Below are 13,722 nucleotides of genomic sequence, written 5' to 3'. Positions count from 1 at the left end.
ACCTAAATTCTAAATGGGGCACAGTGTGTGATGATGCATGGGACATCCCCGATGCCAAGGTTGTGTGCCGACAGCTTGGCTGCGGGGAGGCTATCGCAGCGTGGGGGGAAGCCCATTTTGGTCAAGGAACAGGAACAATCCTATTGGACAATCTCAAGTGCAACGGTACAGAAGCCTCGCTGCGGAATTGCTCCCATATATCCTGGGATGTGCACAACTGTGACCACTCAGAAGATGCCGGTGTCACTTGCTCGCTGTCATGATTTTAAAAGAACCACCCTTCCAGATTGGGTGAAGTAGTTACACCAATACTGGACTCGTGTACAATATGTAAATAACAGCTGTTGTATCGCAAAGGGAATATTCTGCTACCACTGGAATTCATGCACCACGTAACAACTAGTGACAGTATACAATGACACCTCAGAAATAGTAACTTCCGATGTCTCTAAAGCACTTTACAACTCGCTTGAAGTTGGAATTGTATGTAATGTAAATTTTGGACTAAAATGCGAACAAAATATATAGTTGGAGAATAATTATGGCATTTACATGTAAAACGTCACACAACATCGCAGACCAAGTCCAGTATTCTGGAATGAGAAAATGACTAACTTATATTTTATTCTTTGATGGAGTTGGAATATGTTCAACTCTGGTAGAATGCTCACAATATATGTGATGAACACAGATGATTTGATGAAGAAAAATTTTACTCTGGTCGCCAATCGCCATAGATTTGGTCTCAAATACGATGTCATCACATCATACATTTCTGTGTAAAATTCTACACATGACAATGAATGGAACACTTAAAAGAACAAGGGAAAGAGAAACCATAACAACAACACTTAGTGAAAATATAACCATGCATGAATTACCGGCTTGTGAATATATTGTGTCGTCTGTTTTGTGAAATCTCGTAGACATACGTGTATCGCAAAAGAATCCAAATAAATCTTATTTTTAGATATATATTATCTTTTTGATGTTCAATTGAGTCATTATTGTGTTGTCAGTCATAGAAGCATCTTCTCATATGCATATGTTTTATTCAGAATATTGATTATTAGTGGAGCACAATCTAATTGTTTCATTTCCTTACACTACATGTTTAAAAGAGGGGAAATATTCCGACAGAGCTAGAACGGAGTGCTCACGAAGGGTTATTACATCACTATCGGAACAGTAGTTCATTTGATCAAGCAGGATGGGTTTGTCGATTTATTCCAACAGATCCATCCATCTACAGTGTACTTCTTAGTACCAGTGTGGGACAAATAAAGAATATCTTATCTTATCTTATCCAGGTTTGGGTTGCAGCAACTTTAGCATAGAGGGCCAGACTTCCTCCTCCCCAGTCACTTCATCCACCTCTTCCGGGGGGATGCCAAGGTGTTCCCAGCCCAGTGGGGGTCTTCCCGTGCTCAGAACATCTCACTGGGGAGGTGTCCAGAAGGCATCCTAATCAGAGCTTCCTCGTCTGGTTCCTCTCTATGTGGAGGAGCAGAGGCTCCACTTTGATCCTTTGGGACCTCTGGGGATCTGCCACTGAGGAGCTTTTGAACCACCTTGGTGACCTCAACCCCAGACATAGGAGAACTCACATCAGAAATCCTAATATTCTGCTTCCTCATGGGAAGGCATGTCAGTGAAACTGAGGAGGTGTTCCAAGTATTCCACCCACTGACTCACAACATCTCGAGGTTAACAGCGCCCTAGCCCCACTAAACTCAGTGTTGATGGTGCACTGCACCTCCCTCTTGAGACACCGAATGGTGGACCAGAATTTCTTCAAAGCCATTCTGAAGTCATTCTCATGGCCTCATCGAACTCCTCCCGAGGTTTTGGCTCATCCACCACCAAAGTTGCATTCTGCTTGCCCAGCCAGTACCACAGTATTGTATATATGCTACGTGACGATAAAAAATGATTTGACTTCTATTGAAGCACATGTCAGCCTGTGGCATTTTACTCTTAAGGAGTTGAATCAGTACTTTTACTTTTGTCTTTTTTTAACACAAATATCTGTACTTCTACTTTAGAGGGTGAGCACTTTTAATACCTCTGTGTATAACAATGACTTTACCACGTTACCTTGTAGTCGTAGTAGTTGTAACGTAATACAGAGGCGGGTTGCCAGGTCCGTTACATCACGACACAAGGACACGCCCAGGTGGGCGGTGACAAGGCCGTGGAAAGTGCTCCGAGTGGGAGGGGTGTCCCGTCGGCAGGCCCCACAGAGTCAGACAGCAGGCAGCAGCTGCAGCGAGAGGAGACCACCGCATTACGCTCTCCATTTAAAAAAAGAAGACACGCACACACCCTCATACTCACAGCGACACATTTCTTAGCTTTAGACGTACTGTGCACAAAACGACAGCACGCTCAACATCCGACATGGTGGACCGCGAGCAACTGGTGCAGAAGGCCAGGCTGGCCGAGCAAGCTGAGAGATATGACGATATGGCAGCTGCCATGAAGTCGGTAAGTCGCCCTTCCCACGATTGACCTTTTCTTTTTTTCCGCTTAATAGAATCATTCGTGTTAACCGTACGCATACATGTGCGCTGCGCTTGTATGAGCAAAAGCACGCCCATTACGCTCCTGGGCAGGAGCGCAAGGTGTCTTTCGTGGCATACATGTCCCTATTTAATCCAAATGAAATTGGTGTATGAAAGTTCTAATTAAAGACCGCAAATTTACGAACAAATTACCAGTGAGCCTGACAGCATGCGGTTCAATTACGATTCGGACAACGTTATTTGGTTCGGGGGGGCTGGCAAGGCCCGTGAAGCCATGTTCGCATTATAGCTTTGACATAATGTGAGAAGCGGGGCGGGGGGAACACCGCGATACGATTTGGCTCATTTAGGGTCCAATCATTCATTTGGAGTATTAATAGTGCTGGTAGCGGTCTGTGGTCGTGAGAATGCGGACCGCTTGATCTTGGGGCGGTGCCTTTCGGTCAGGCTCCCTTTTTACGGTCTCTGTGCGTGGTCGTGTAGGCAGCCCCCCCCCTCTCCCCTCCCTCTGACACACACACACGCACACTCCACGCGCAAACCATCTCCACCCTGGAGTGACCAGATGAAAAGGCGTCTAATGCAATGGTTTAAAATGACAGCTCATCGAATACTGTTCAGGGTGCCCAGTGGCAGGGTTCGGTGGTTGCGCGCTGATCAGGTTCCCGTGTCGACGGTTGCCGTTTACATGATGCTGAATTGGCATCGACTGAAAATGATTTAGCAGTTTTTCACGAGGCGGGTGCGCGTTTGGCGCATAAGGAAGAACGATATCGGCTCAAGGTTGGTCGCAATCGATTCTGGCGCAGATGCGCGCAAGATAAGCGCCCTTTTTCGGAGACGTGGGTGTTGGTGTTAGCGCAGCTTCCCCCCCCTCCTCCTCTCCCTTTCCATCTTTCTTAATTGTCGTATTGCAGCAAAAAAATGGTAGAGCTGTCGCATGATGGAAGGCGCAGCCGCAATAATCGATGTCTTATGTGGCAGCCGCATATCCGCGCACCCTCGGCCCTCCTCGGCTCTGCAGCCATCGAGCAGATCCGCACAGAGGCGTGCCGCAGCATCTGCCAAGATGCAGCGCAGGCCCACCCGTAGTGCACCATTTCACGAGCAGCATATTGTCTGAATAACTACCGTAGCTACTGTCTTGACAAGCTGCTCCTTGAAATATGACAATTATATCAGAGGGCTTTAGACACCGAGAACTCAACAAACATGTTTTATCATTCCAGCGAATAGAATATCTAATTGCCAAAGTTGGATGTGCCCTGAGAAACTGAACATACAATCATACCGCAAGCCTATGAGTACAAGGCAGTGTTATGACATACGTATGCAAAAAGAACACGACAAGACACTACATTTTTCCATGCATTGCGTTATATCTGTTTTCTTCCAAACATCAACATGTAAGGTTGACATGTTAGTTGTCCACAATGTTACAGGGACTGTGGCTCCACCCCGTTCCATTTATGCAGAGTCAGAGGGAAAGTGGTCTGTCCCTCACCCTGCCAGTGTCTTCTCTGCAGCACTGGGCAGAAGGGGTGTGTCTGCACTCTGCAGCCTCACCCAACATTTAAAGTGGGGAATCCCTTGCCGCTGTAGACATGGCAACCGGCTTGACGGAAAACAAAAACTGAGGTTAGTCAGGTTCGGGATTCAAGGAATGGATCCACAACCTATGTTCATCTGCTGACTCAGGGCCGGCCTTAACCAGTGTGGCGCCCAAGGCACGATTTTATATGGCGCCACCGTTTGACGATTTACAAAAAAAGTCCAATTTTTAACATTGCCTTTTTTTTTCCATAAAATGACATCACTCAGTTTAAAATATAAAATGAAACATTCAATAGTTTGGCAGTCCCTCTAGAATTTCCATTCCTTACACTAGTCACTGGTGCATTAAATACATTTATGTGAAATAGACAAAAGTACCATGAGAAAATGTTTTAGTGCAACTATATGAAAGTAGCAACAAGAAACATAATACATTTTTTGTGTATGTGTGTGACAGCTTTAGATGCACTTGTTTTTTTCTCCACAACAAATGAGGTTGTCACAACGTTATAGTTCAAACATTAAACAGTCAATGTATTTACATGTTCTCATTGCCCTTTAATATAATTTTTTTCAAGTAAAAATTTGATTTCAAGGAAGGAACTATGTAATTGATTTCTATTCATATCCCATTGAAGTACACCGACCACCATCATCCATTTAGAAATACACAGCAACTGAGGCGGGCACTCAAAAATTAATTCAATGCAGGTGACGCACAGCCACTCTGCCTGGGCAGGATTGCTGATTTCAAATTAATTCACCTCGGTCGGGGGTCGGCAACCCGCGGCTCTGGAGCCGCACGCGACTCTTTAGCGCCGCCCTAGTGGCTCCCTGGAGCTTTTTCAAAAATGTTTGAAAATTAAAAAGATGTTGAAGGGAAATATATTTTTTTGTTTTAATATGGTTTCTGTGGCTTATTGTGTATTTGTAGCAGACATATTCATTTTGATAGTAGGCTAATATCGATACATACAGCATGTGTTGCCTTCATTGTAAGGCTGATATAAGGGTTTTCATTTTTTGCTCCAGACGTATTTGTTTTTTTGGTTCAATGTGACTCTTTCAACATTTTGGGTTGCCGACCCCTGACCTAGGTCTATGCCCATTGAACAGTTTATCTTGATTTCAATGAATTCCTCTTCCCTTTGAATTGACATTTTGAATTAGTCACAATAATCTGTTTCAATCTAATTATTGTGAAGGTTAATTTTCAGCCAATTTTTGGCACCCACGAGAGTCCACGGCGAAAGAAGAAGTCGCTACATTTGATTTTTCTTTTAAGTAGGGCCGAGAAGTGATTTTCATTCAAATGTTTGAAGGTAAGTAATTAAGTACTGCTTCAGCATTGGTTCGTGATAGACAATTTAGCGTTCTGACTTGTGCACAAATTCAACTGAAGGAGAAGTCCTAAATTGTCGCCGGTTTTGACTGCAGGCATGCAGACGTCTCAGTCATGATGTGCAAGGATGTTAGAGTGGGCTTCACCAAGTATATAGAGTATAGGCAAGCCAATGCCTATATTTGATGATGACTACAGTTTTCAGTGTGCACTTTGGTCTTACTCTTAATCGGCGAAAAAAAAATTAACATTCTATTTATTATTTAAGGAAACATGGAACTTTCGATGTGGGGTCACCATAACATTTTTGACTGGCAACTACATTCTAATGTATCGTATCTAACGTATTGTATTGGTGTCATGTCAAAAGTGACATGAGATGGAGCAACAGCTTCGGTGTTACACATCTTTTACTTGGCCATTAGTCATGCCCCTGGTATGCTTCAAGTCTTCTGCTGATCCTAAGCGACCCAACTGGTATTGAGGTTGCCCTCCTCAAGTGGTGTGGGAAAAGCCCCCAGACCTTATTGCCTGCACACCTGATCAGTAAATTAGCTGCTAAGATCACAAACGGCTTTGAAACAGACGATCTGAAATTGTTTACGTTTAAAAATGAACAACTAAACCCCTGCTATGGTTATGCGGCTTGAACTGGATTTCTCAAGTGTAATGACTCCTCAAACAATAAGCCGCCCTAGGAAAAGGGGGTTGTCACCCTAGAAATGCCGGTGATCTTACATTTTGAAGAAGTTGGCAGTGGTTAATGTCGTCTTGTTTTGTTCAAGAAGAGACAGGAAGCAAACCATTTCCACGATATAAACCAAGGTCTTAGACGAATATGATCTCCATTCCAATTTCAGAAAATCACAAAGGACAGTGAGATAAAGTAATTAGCCAACTACCTACACATGGTGAGACTCGGTTTAAATCTCTGCAAGATTTACCGTATTTTCCGCACTATAAGGCGCTTCGGAGTATCAGGCGCACCTTCAATGAATAGCCTATTTTAAAAGCGGTTTCAAATATAGGGCTCACCGCGTTATAAGGCGCATAGATAGAAGCTACAATTGTGGCTGGAGTTGTGTAATGCATCCACTAGATGGAGCTACGCTAAAGAGAATACAGTACAGTTTCACAACTGCTGCAGCTGTAACAAAGCGCTTTACAGAACCTTTAAAATACTACGTCGAAGAAATCTGAATACTGACCCATATATAAGGCACATCGGATTATAAGGTGCAATGTCGGCTTTTGAGAAAATAGAAAGCTTTTAGGTGCGCTGTATAGTGTGTAAAATACGGTACATTTTCATAGAAACATGAACAGGGAAAATTGCACTTCAAAACTATTTATTTTTTTAAATACTTCTTGTCCTTCTACTTCTCCCTTTCATAATTTTGCTGCTGTAAATTGGGAATTTGTCCACTGTGAGACAAAAGTTTTCTTATCTTATTCTTTGTCCATTATGTACACTCTCTTCTAACGGGAGACGACATGAACATGCTCTCAGGATGCTGCCAGGAGGAAAGCATTTTTCGGATAAATTCGAAAATAGCATCTAGAGATGCAGGTGGGCAAGGCACAAAAAGACATGGAGACAAGAACTTCAGCCAGCACAACTGTCAACATTGACTATGTTTCCTTGCAATCAATAACCCTTTAACCGGTCATGTAAATACGCTCAAAAACCCAAACATGCTCTCATTTTGGGTTTTTAAAAACCCGAATAAGACCCCTGGGCTAACCATTTTCTAACCCAAATATTTGATCATATATGCGATCGGAATACCTCCACAGAAAGGGACATTGGTTTGTGTTCCGCTCTAGCCGCAGGGACTCTTAGTCGTACGATTACAGGAAGTACTTGTCTGTGCGGCGATACCCCTTACCCACACGTATGCACGGTATATATGAATCGAGAATCAAAAGGCCCCTCGCAGCTAAAGCCATAGGGCAGTCATCTTGCATGGTCACTGTTACTGATAACTTGTTTTTTTTGGGGGTTTTTCCCCGCTGAAAACACTGTTAGCAGTTCATGTTTTACGCTAGGATTTTCGTATGGAGTAATGAGAGCATGTCAAAGAACGAACTTCACTACTGTTTAGATCGGGATATTCCTGTTTAAAGGACTAACTGTGTTCGCTCACACACGTAAACGGACTATCCTGAATGTTTCAGAAAGAAATTTTGCACATAACCCAAATATTGACTGCATATACCGGAAAATGTAGTCAGTGAAGGAGAAAGGTAAGGCTGACAAGACCACATTAAAATAATGGGAATCAGAAGAAGCAAATAGAGGGAACCAATGGCAGACACGAAGGATCATAAAGACACAATAAATCCACCAAGCACACCCTTAGACCAACCAAAGTCCAACAGAAATTCTAAAGTCCACAAGGAATTGCAGCCTTCATATCTTCATTCACTTATTACACACCAGCACATCTTTACATAAACCTGAATCAAACAATCATGAAAATCTGTCAATTAACACTGGTTAACAAATATTTACAGCAGATAAACTTTGACAGGATTTTTTTTTTTTTGTTTAGATCGGGATATTCCTGTTTAAAGGACTAACTCTGTTCGCTCACACACGTAAACGGGCTATCCTGAATGTTTCAGAAACTGAAATTTTGCACATAACCCAAATATTGACTGCACATACCGGAAAATGTAGTCAGTGAAGGAGAAAGGTAAGGCTGACAAGACCACATTAAAATAATTGGAAACACAAGAAGCAAATAGAGGGAACCAATGGCAGACACAAAGGATCATAAAGACACAATAAATCCACAAAGCACACCCTTAGACCAACCAAAGTCCAACAGAAATTCTAAAGTCCACAAGGAATTGCAGCCTTCATATCTTCATTCACTTATTACACACCAGCACATCTTTACATAAACCTGAATCAAACAATCATGAAAATCTGTAAATTAACACTGCTTAAATTTTTACAGCAGATCAACTTTTTGACAGGATTTTTTTTTGGGGGGGTGTTTATTCCTGAATCTACCTTTTTTTTTTGCTTTTGAACAGTGTTGAGAAGTGGTTCGCGTGGTTGCCTCAGTCTTGAGAGCTTCTGGTTTTAAATCAACTTATGCCTTCCTGTTTGGAGTTTGCATTTGTAGATTTCTCCGGGAATTCCCGCTTCCTCTTCCGTCTTCCTCTTTCTTTGGACTGGAAGCAATACAGATACTGGCTTGCACACTAATCTTATTTCTTTAAAGTTATGACTCATAAAGTAATACAGTATATGACCCCGTGTGCAAGTGCGATCCCTCATTCACTTATTACACACCAGCACATCTTTACATAAACCTGAATCAAACAATCATGAAAATCTGTAAATTAACACTGCTTAAATTTTTACAGCAGATCAACTTTTTGACAGGATTTTTTTTTGGGGGGGTGTTTATTCCTGAATCTACCTTTTTTTTTTGCTTTTGAACAGTGTTGAGAAGTGGTTCGCGTGGTTGCCTCAGTCTTGAGAGCTTCTGGTTTTAAATCAACTTATGCCTTCCTGTTTGGAGTTTGCATTTGTAGATTTCTCCGGGAATTCCCGCTTCCTCTTCCGTCTTCCTCTTTCTTTGGACTGGAAGCAATACAGATACTGGCTTGCACACTAATCTTATTTCTTTAAAGTTATGACTCATAAAGTAATACAGTATATGACCCCGTGTGCAAGTGCGATCCCGTTTCCTGTACCACAGTATAATCAGACTTCCTCCCCCTCCAGCAGCCCATATTGCCTCCACACTCCACACATTGCTTTTGAAATGATAAACCTGTCATTGTAACTTTTCATAAGCCCGGCGGCTGTACTAACAGGAAATGTCGTTCGCACGCGGCAACAAAGTGACACTTGAAGCGCCGCCATAACTCGAAAGTGTTTGCTACTCCTCCTCCCCCTCTTATTAGCCCTTTTGTGGCTAAAGCAACAATCCCCATTCACGCCGCCAGTGACGTCAGGTAGTCCGCTGTGCCTTTGTGCTCTGCTGCCTGAAAAGAGGGTCAGCAGGGGGGCTTGTCACATCAGCTTAGGAGAACCAACAGACTTGGAGCAAATGAGCAAGGAAAGCCAGAGAGGAAGCGTGGAGTTGGGAAGAGCTGGGAGAGCGTTATGACGCCTTTGCTCTATGCATCAAAACCTCAGTAAATGAAACGTGAGACGGCGGCTTCACATACACGCGCATCTCCACCACACTCCCCTTCTTTTTTTTTTGGGCCGTTTCCTGTGTACGTTTAATGACCAAGAGAGCTGTCGGAGAGGAAGCGATTGATTGCCCCCAGTTGTTTGGAGGTTCGGGGCGCCGTGTGTAAAGGATGAGTCAGGAGAGAGCAGTCGCGATTGATGAGCATTTATGGGTAGACAGAGCGCTATTGTCATCGCGCCGCCGTGGCTTCCGTCAAGGCTTTCTGCTCACCCCGAAGCCTTGAACACAAAGATAGCCATCTTGTTTTCCTAAGCCTCGTCACTTCGGTGCTTGGCTCATTCTTTTGTTAGCATTCGGTATCAGCCAGGTCCTACTCTACATGAATTGTAATTGAATGGAAACGATGCATCCATCGGGCAGTATGGAACCGCAGTCATCGATGTGCTTCGACAGTGAGCTATGGGGGTTGGGTGACTTTCCTCTGTGCTTGGAAGTGAGCTCATTATGCAACTGATGTCACTTTATTGTGTTCCCTGCCTTTATGCTCTTCCTGTACAGAGGTCATTTTATTTACGGGTGTAAAAAAAAAAAAATGGACACATTGTTGAGAAAAACTAGATAAGCGTAAAAATTATACTTAAACTGATTTACGTTTCATCACGCGACAGACTTAACGATATGAAATACCGAGACTTTTGGTCTAGCTTGAATTTTATGTCTCACCACTTCAAAGTGAATAATAATAGATGACTTATTATATATCCGGTTAATGGATGATGAAACGGCCTCTCCAAATCAACGTTGAACTAAAAGAAAAGTCAACCCGAATGGCCTTTTGATAAACGTACGCATGTTTCGGTGTTGTTGAGAATGTATCATGTTTTTTTTTTGTATATCATTTTTGGAAATATCGATAGATCATTGTACATGCAATGCTCAAATCCTACAGGGGCATTTAAAAAAATGCAGCATGGTGCACGACTTTAATGCTAATTCAATCCACGTTCCATCCCAGGGAAACATACAATGACATTCAATTAATATGAGCTTTGTTCCTAGCAAAAGTCTGTTGTTGTTTAGATTTGAGGTCTTGGAGCTTTTAAAAAGAAGTTTTATTTTAAATGGGTTGTATCTGAACCCCCCAAAAAGCGAATACAATGAATCGTCACTGCATGAGCGGGCTGAAAGGTATGAGAAAGGGAATTGGTTTATTTGGAGGGATTTCCACCCACACTGCTGCGGCTTTGTCCACACCAACAGCCATGTCAGCATCCTTTCCACTAGAGATTATAACTCTGACAAGATTTTGCAGTTGCTATGGAAACAGCCGCTTCTACCATCAGATTAGCTTTTCCTCCTACTTTTGCTTTAACATTACAGGTATAACCTCACTGCGAGGCACAGCTCAGTTTAAAACAAACAGCTTTCCTATTTTAGCAAAGACTTCAATCGCGTTTCACATCCACGCCGGTGTCTTAAGAGACCGTCGGAATGACGCATCTGAATGCTCATATTGCCTGCGGTAAACCTGAAGGACACCCGCTTTCCTCCGTTCGTGATGCCGCTTGACAAACTGATGCACTTTGACACTGAAAGAAGAAACCTCACATGTCATCCCTCAAGTCTAGCTCACACTGGTTGTTCGGAACCAGCGGAAGCGCGTTTCAGAATCACCACACCCGGTGGAGTCACTCCGGAAGTGACATCACGCGGCCGAAAATGCAGTCTTCGGAGGATTTTGGATATAGGCATAGTAAAGGGCAAAGTTAGCCCCGCCCCCCACTTCCTGCTCTGGTTTGCTCATGGAACAGAATTTGCTTCCGAAAAAAAAAAAAAGTAACAACAGGCTTTTCACTTTGAAAAGGTCTGTAAAGATTCCTCTGTCACACAGTCCCAGTGGGGTAAAAGGATTAAATCCCTTAGACAGACACGGGCCTGTCAAAACACTACAAAACAAGCTTTGAGCAATGACGACAGCCAATCAGCATTCATCACAGACTATGATGTCAGTGTGCTGAGGGCGTGGCTTCCGCTTCTGGATGGCAGTAGTACAGTACTGGTGTTAGCAAATCAAATAAAATAAATAACTAAGCTCCAAATAAAAAAAAATATATCATTAGAATTGAAAGATGAGTTGTGGAACCGAAACAACTGTTAATCGGTATTCTGTTCTATTGATTTTGTCTGTCAGGTCACAGAGCTGAACGAAGCACTTTCCAATGAAGAGAGGAACCTGCTCTCCGTAGCCTACAAGAACGTAGTCGGCGCGCGGCGTTCATCCTGGCGCGTCATCTCCAGCATTGAGCAGAAGACGTCCGCCGACGGTAACGAAAAGAAGATCGAGATGGTGCGGGCCTACCGGGAAAAAATCGAGAAGGAGCTGGAGACCGTTTGCCAGGATGTGCTCAACCTCCTCGACAACTTCCTGATCAAGAACTGCAACGAGACGCAGCACGAGAGCAAGGTCTTCTACCTGAAGATGAAGGGCGACTACTACCGCTACCTGGCTGAGGTGGCCACCGGCGAGAAGCGAGCCGCCGTCGTCGAATCCTCCGAGAAGTCGTACAGCGAGGCCCACGAGATCAGCAAAGAGCACATGCAGCCCACTCACCCCATCCGCCTGGGCTTGGCTCTCAACTACTCCGTCTTCTACTACGAGATCCAAAACGCCCCCGAGCAGGCGTGCCACCTGGCCAAGACCGCCTTCGACGACGCCATCGCTGAGCTGGACACCCTCAACGAGGACTCCTACAAAGACTCCACTCTCATCATGCAGCTGCTACGAGACAACTTGACGCTGTGGACAAGCGACCAGCAGGACGACGAGGGCGGCGAGGGCAACAACTAAGGAGAGTCTGCAACCTCACTTCTGCCGAAAAAACACCACAACAGTCGCGCTCACAAATGACAAAATAAAATAATCCTGAAAAAGTTAGCAATTAAGATAAACAGCGGGTGGGGGGTAAGTGGTGGAACATCGGCAGCCAACGGTATTAACACGGCTGCTGTTCTTTATTTTTCCACAAAAGTTAAAGTAGGAGAAAAGAAGACCTTAGCTTGAGGTATAAACTACAGTTATTCGAAAAAAAAATACATAAAAGAAGAACAAATCCCCCTTCTTGGTAGCCTCTGCAGCATTTGCTAGAATACCGCCGAGAAGCAAGAGGTGTGTCTTTGGCGCCGGCGTGAAGATGGCTGGTTAGAGGCTGGCGTCATTGCGCAAATGAAGCGGAGGTTGTCTTATTGCATTGAATGAGGGGGAGAAGTACCCAGAAATTGAGTTTTGATGTTCTGAGCAACAGGGAAAAAAAATTTCAGTAACCTTGAATGTCATGAACCTTGCTTTTCCCGAGAGGGCAAAGCACACGGATGACAAAACGCGGCTTATAGGGGTGTCTACATACATGCATAATGACGTGACATCTTTAGTTTGCAGCACACTATGGTCGTTGAGTGAAAAGCAGGATGTCTCCGTTATTGAAGATAACATGGAGAAGGGAAAAAAAAGTGTTCTTTTTGTTTTGCTTTGTGTCAGGTGTGTGTCCGGCTAAGTCACACAGTCATACTGTAACTAAATAGAACTTCATAAAGTAAACTTAGTGCAGCTTGTCCCTATCATGTGCTGATGTGCTTTATTGAATAAATTAACTGTTTTTGGACACCTAATCCTTAGTGTCAGTATTGTCGTCACTTATAATAGCCTCAACTGGCTCCTGTTTGGAGAAAAACGATTCTAATCACAGAAGTCACATAGCAAAAAAAAAAAATATTAAAAATAAAGAAGTGGAGTTCGGTAGTGGAGAACGATCGCGAGGCTAGAAAATGGTTCCACCCTTACTCTTCAGTTCGTCGTCTGAAATGGCTTCTGGAACCACAAAGCTGAAGTATTGATGATGGTCAGAGTTCATGCAATGTGACCAGAAGGCTCCATTTGGGGTTTGTGGATTCACTTTATCTGCAGTTTCTTTTGCCTATGACAGTATTTTGTTTCTTCGGTGTAAGATGAGAACTGCTCCGGTATTCTCCATATTACGGTATTGTGCATGCTGGTGATGTATTTATAGAATAGCTTCAATTTATTAACTTATACTGTAGATGTTATGTATTCATAGGGGTATTGGAAAATACTAGACCTTAT

The 13,722-nt window shown here is 43.4% G+C and overlaps 1 protein-coding gene across 1 annotated transcript; it reads left to right on the top strand.

Annotated features, from left to right (window-relative positions):
• The first annotated feature begins 2,221 nt into the window (after window positions 1–2,221).
• On the top strand, window positions 2,222–13,351 carry ywhag1 (3-monooxygenase/tryptophan 5-monooxygenase activation protein, gamma polypeptide 1). Its single transcript, XM_019895234.1, has 2 exons — window positions 2,222–2,487; window positions 11,776–13,351. Exons 1-2 carry the CDS (start codon window positions 2,401–2,403, stop codon window positions 12,430–12,432), a joined length of 744 nt encoding a protein of 247 aa, XP_019750793.1. The 5' UTR covers window positions 2,222–2,400; the 3' UTR covers window positions 12,433–13,351.
• The last annotated feature ends 371 nt before the right edge of the window (window positions 13,352–13,722 follow it).

The sequence above is a fragment of the Hippocampus comes genome, unplaced genomic scaffold (genome assembly GCF_001891065.2).
Source record: "Hippocampus comes isolate QL1 unplaced genomic scaffold, H_comes_QL1_v1.1 scaffold177, whole genome shotgun sequence".
NCBI lineage: Eukaryota > Metazoa > Chordata > Actinopteri > Syngnathiformes > Syngnathidae > Hippocampus > Hippocampus comes.
The sequence above is the reverse complement of the archived record's forward strand: the minus strand, read 5'-3'. Positions and strand labels throughout refer to the sequence as shown.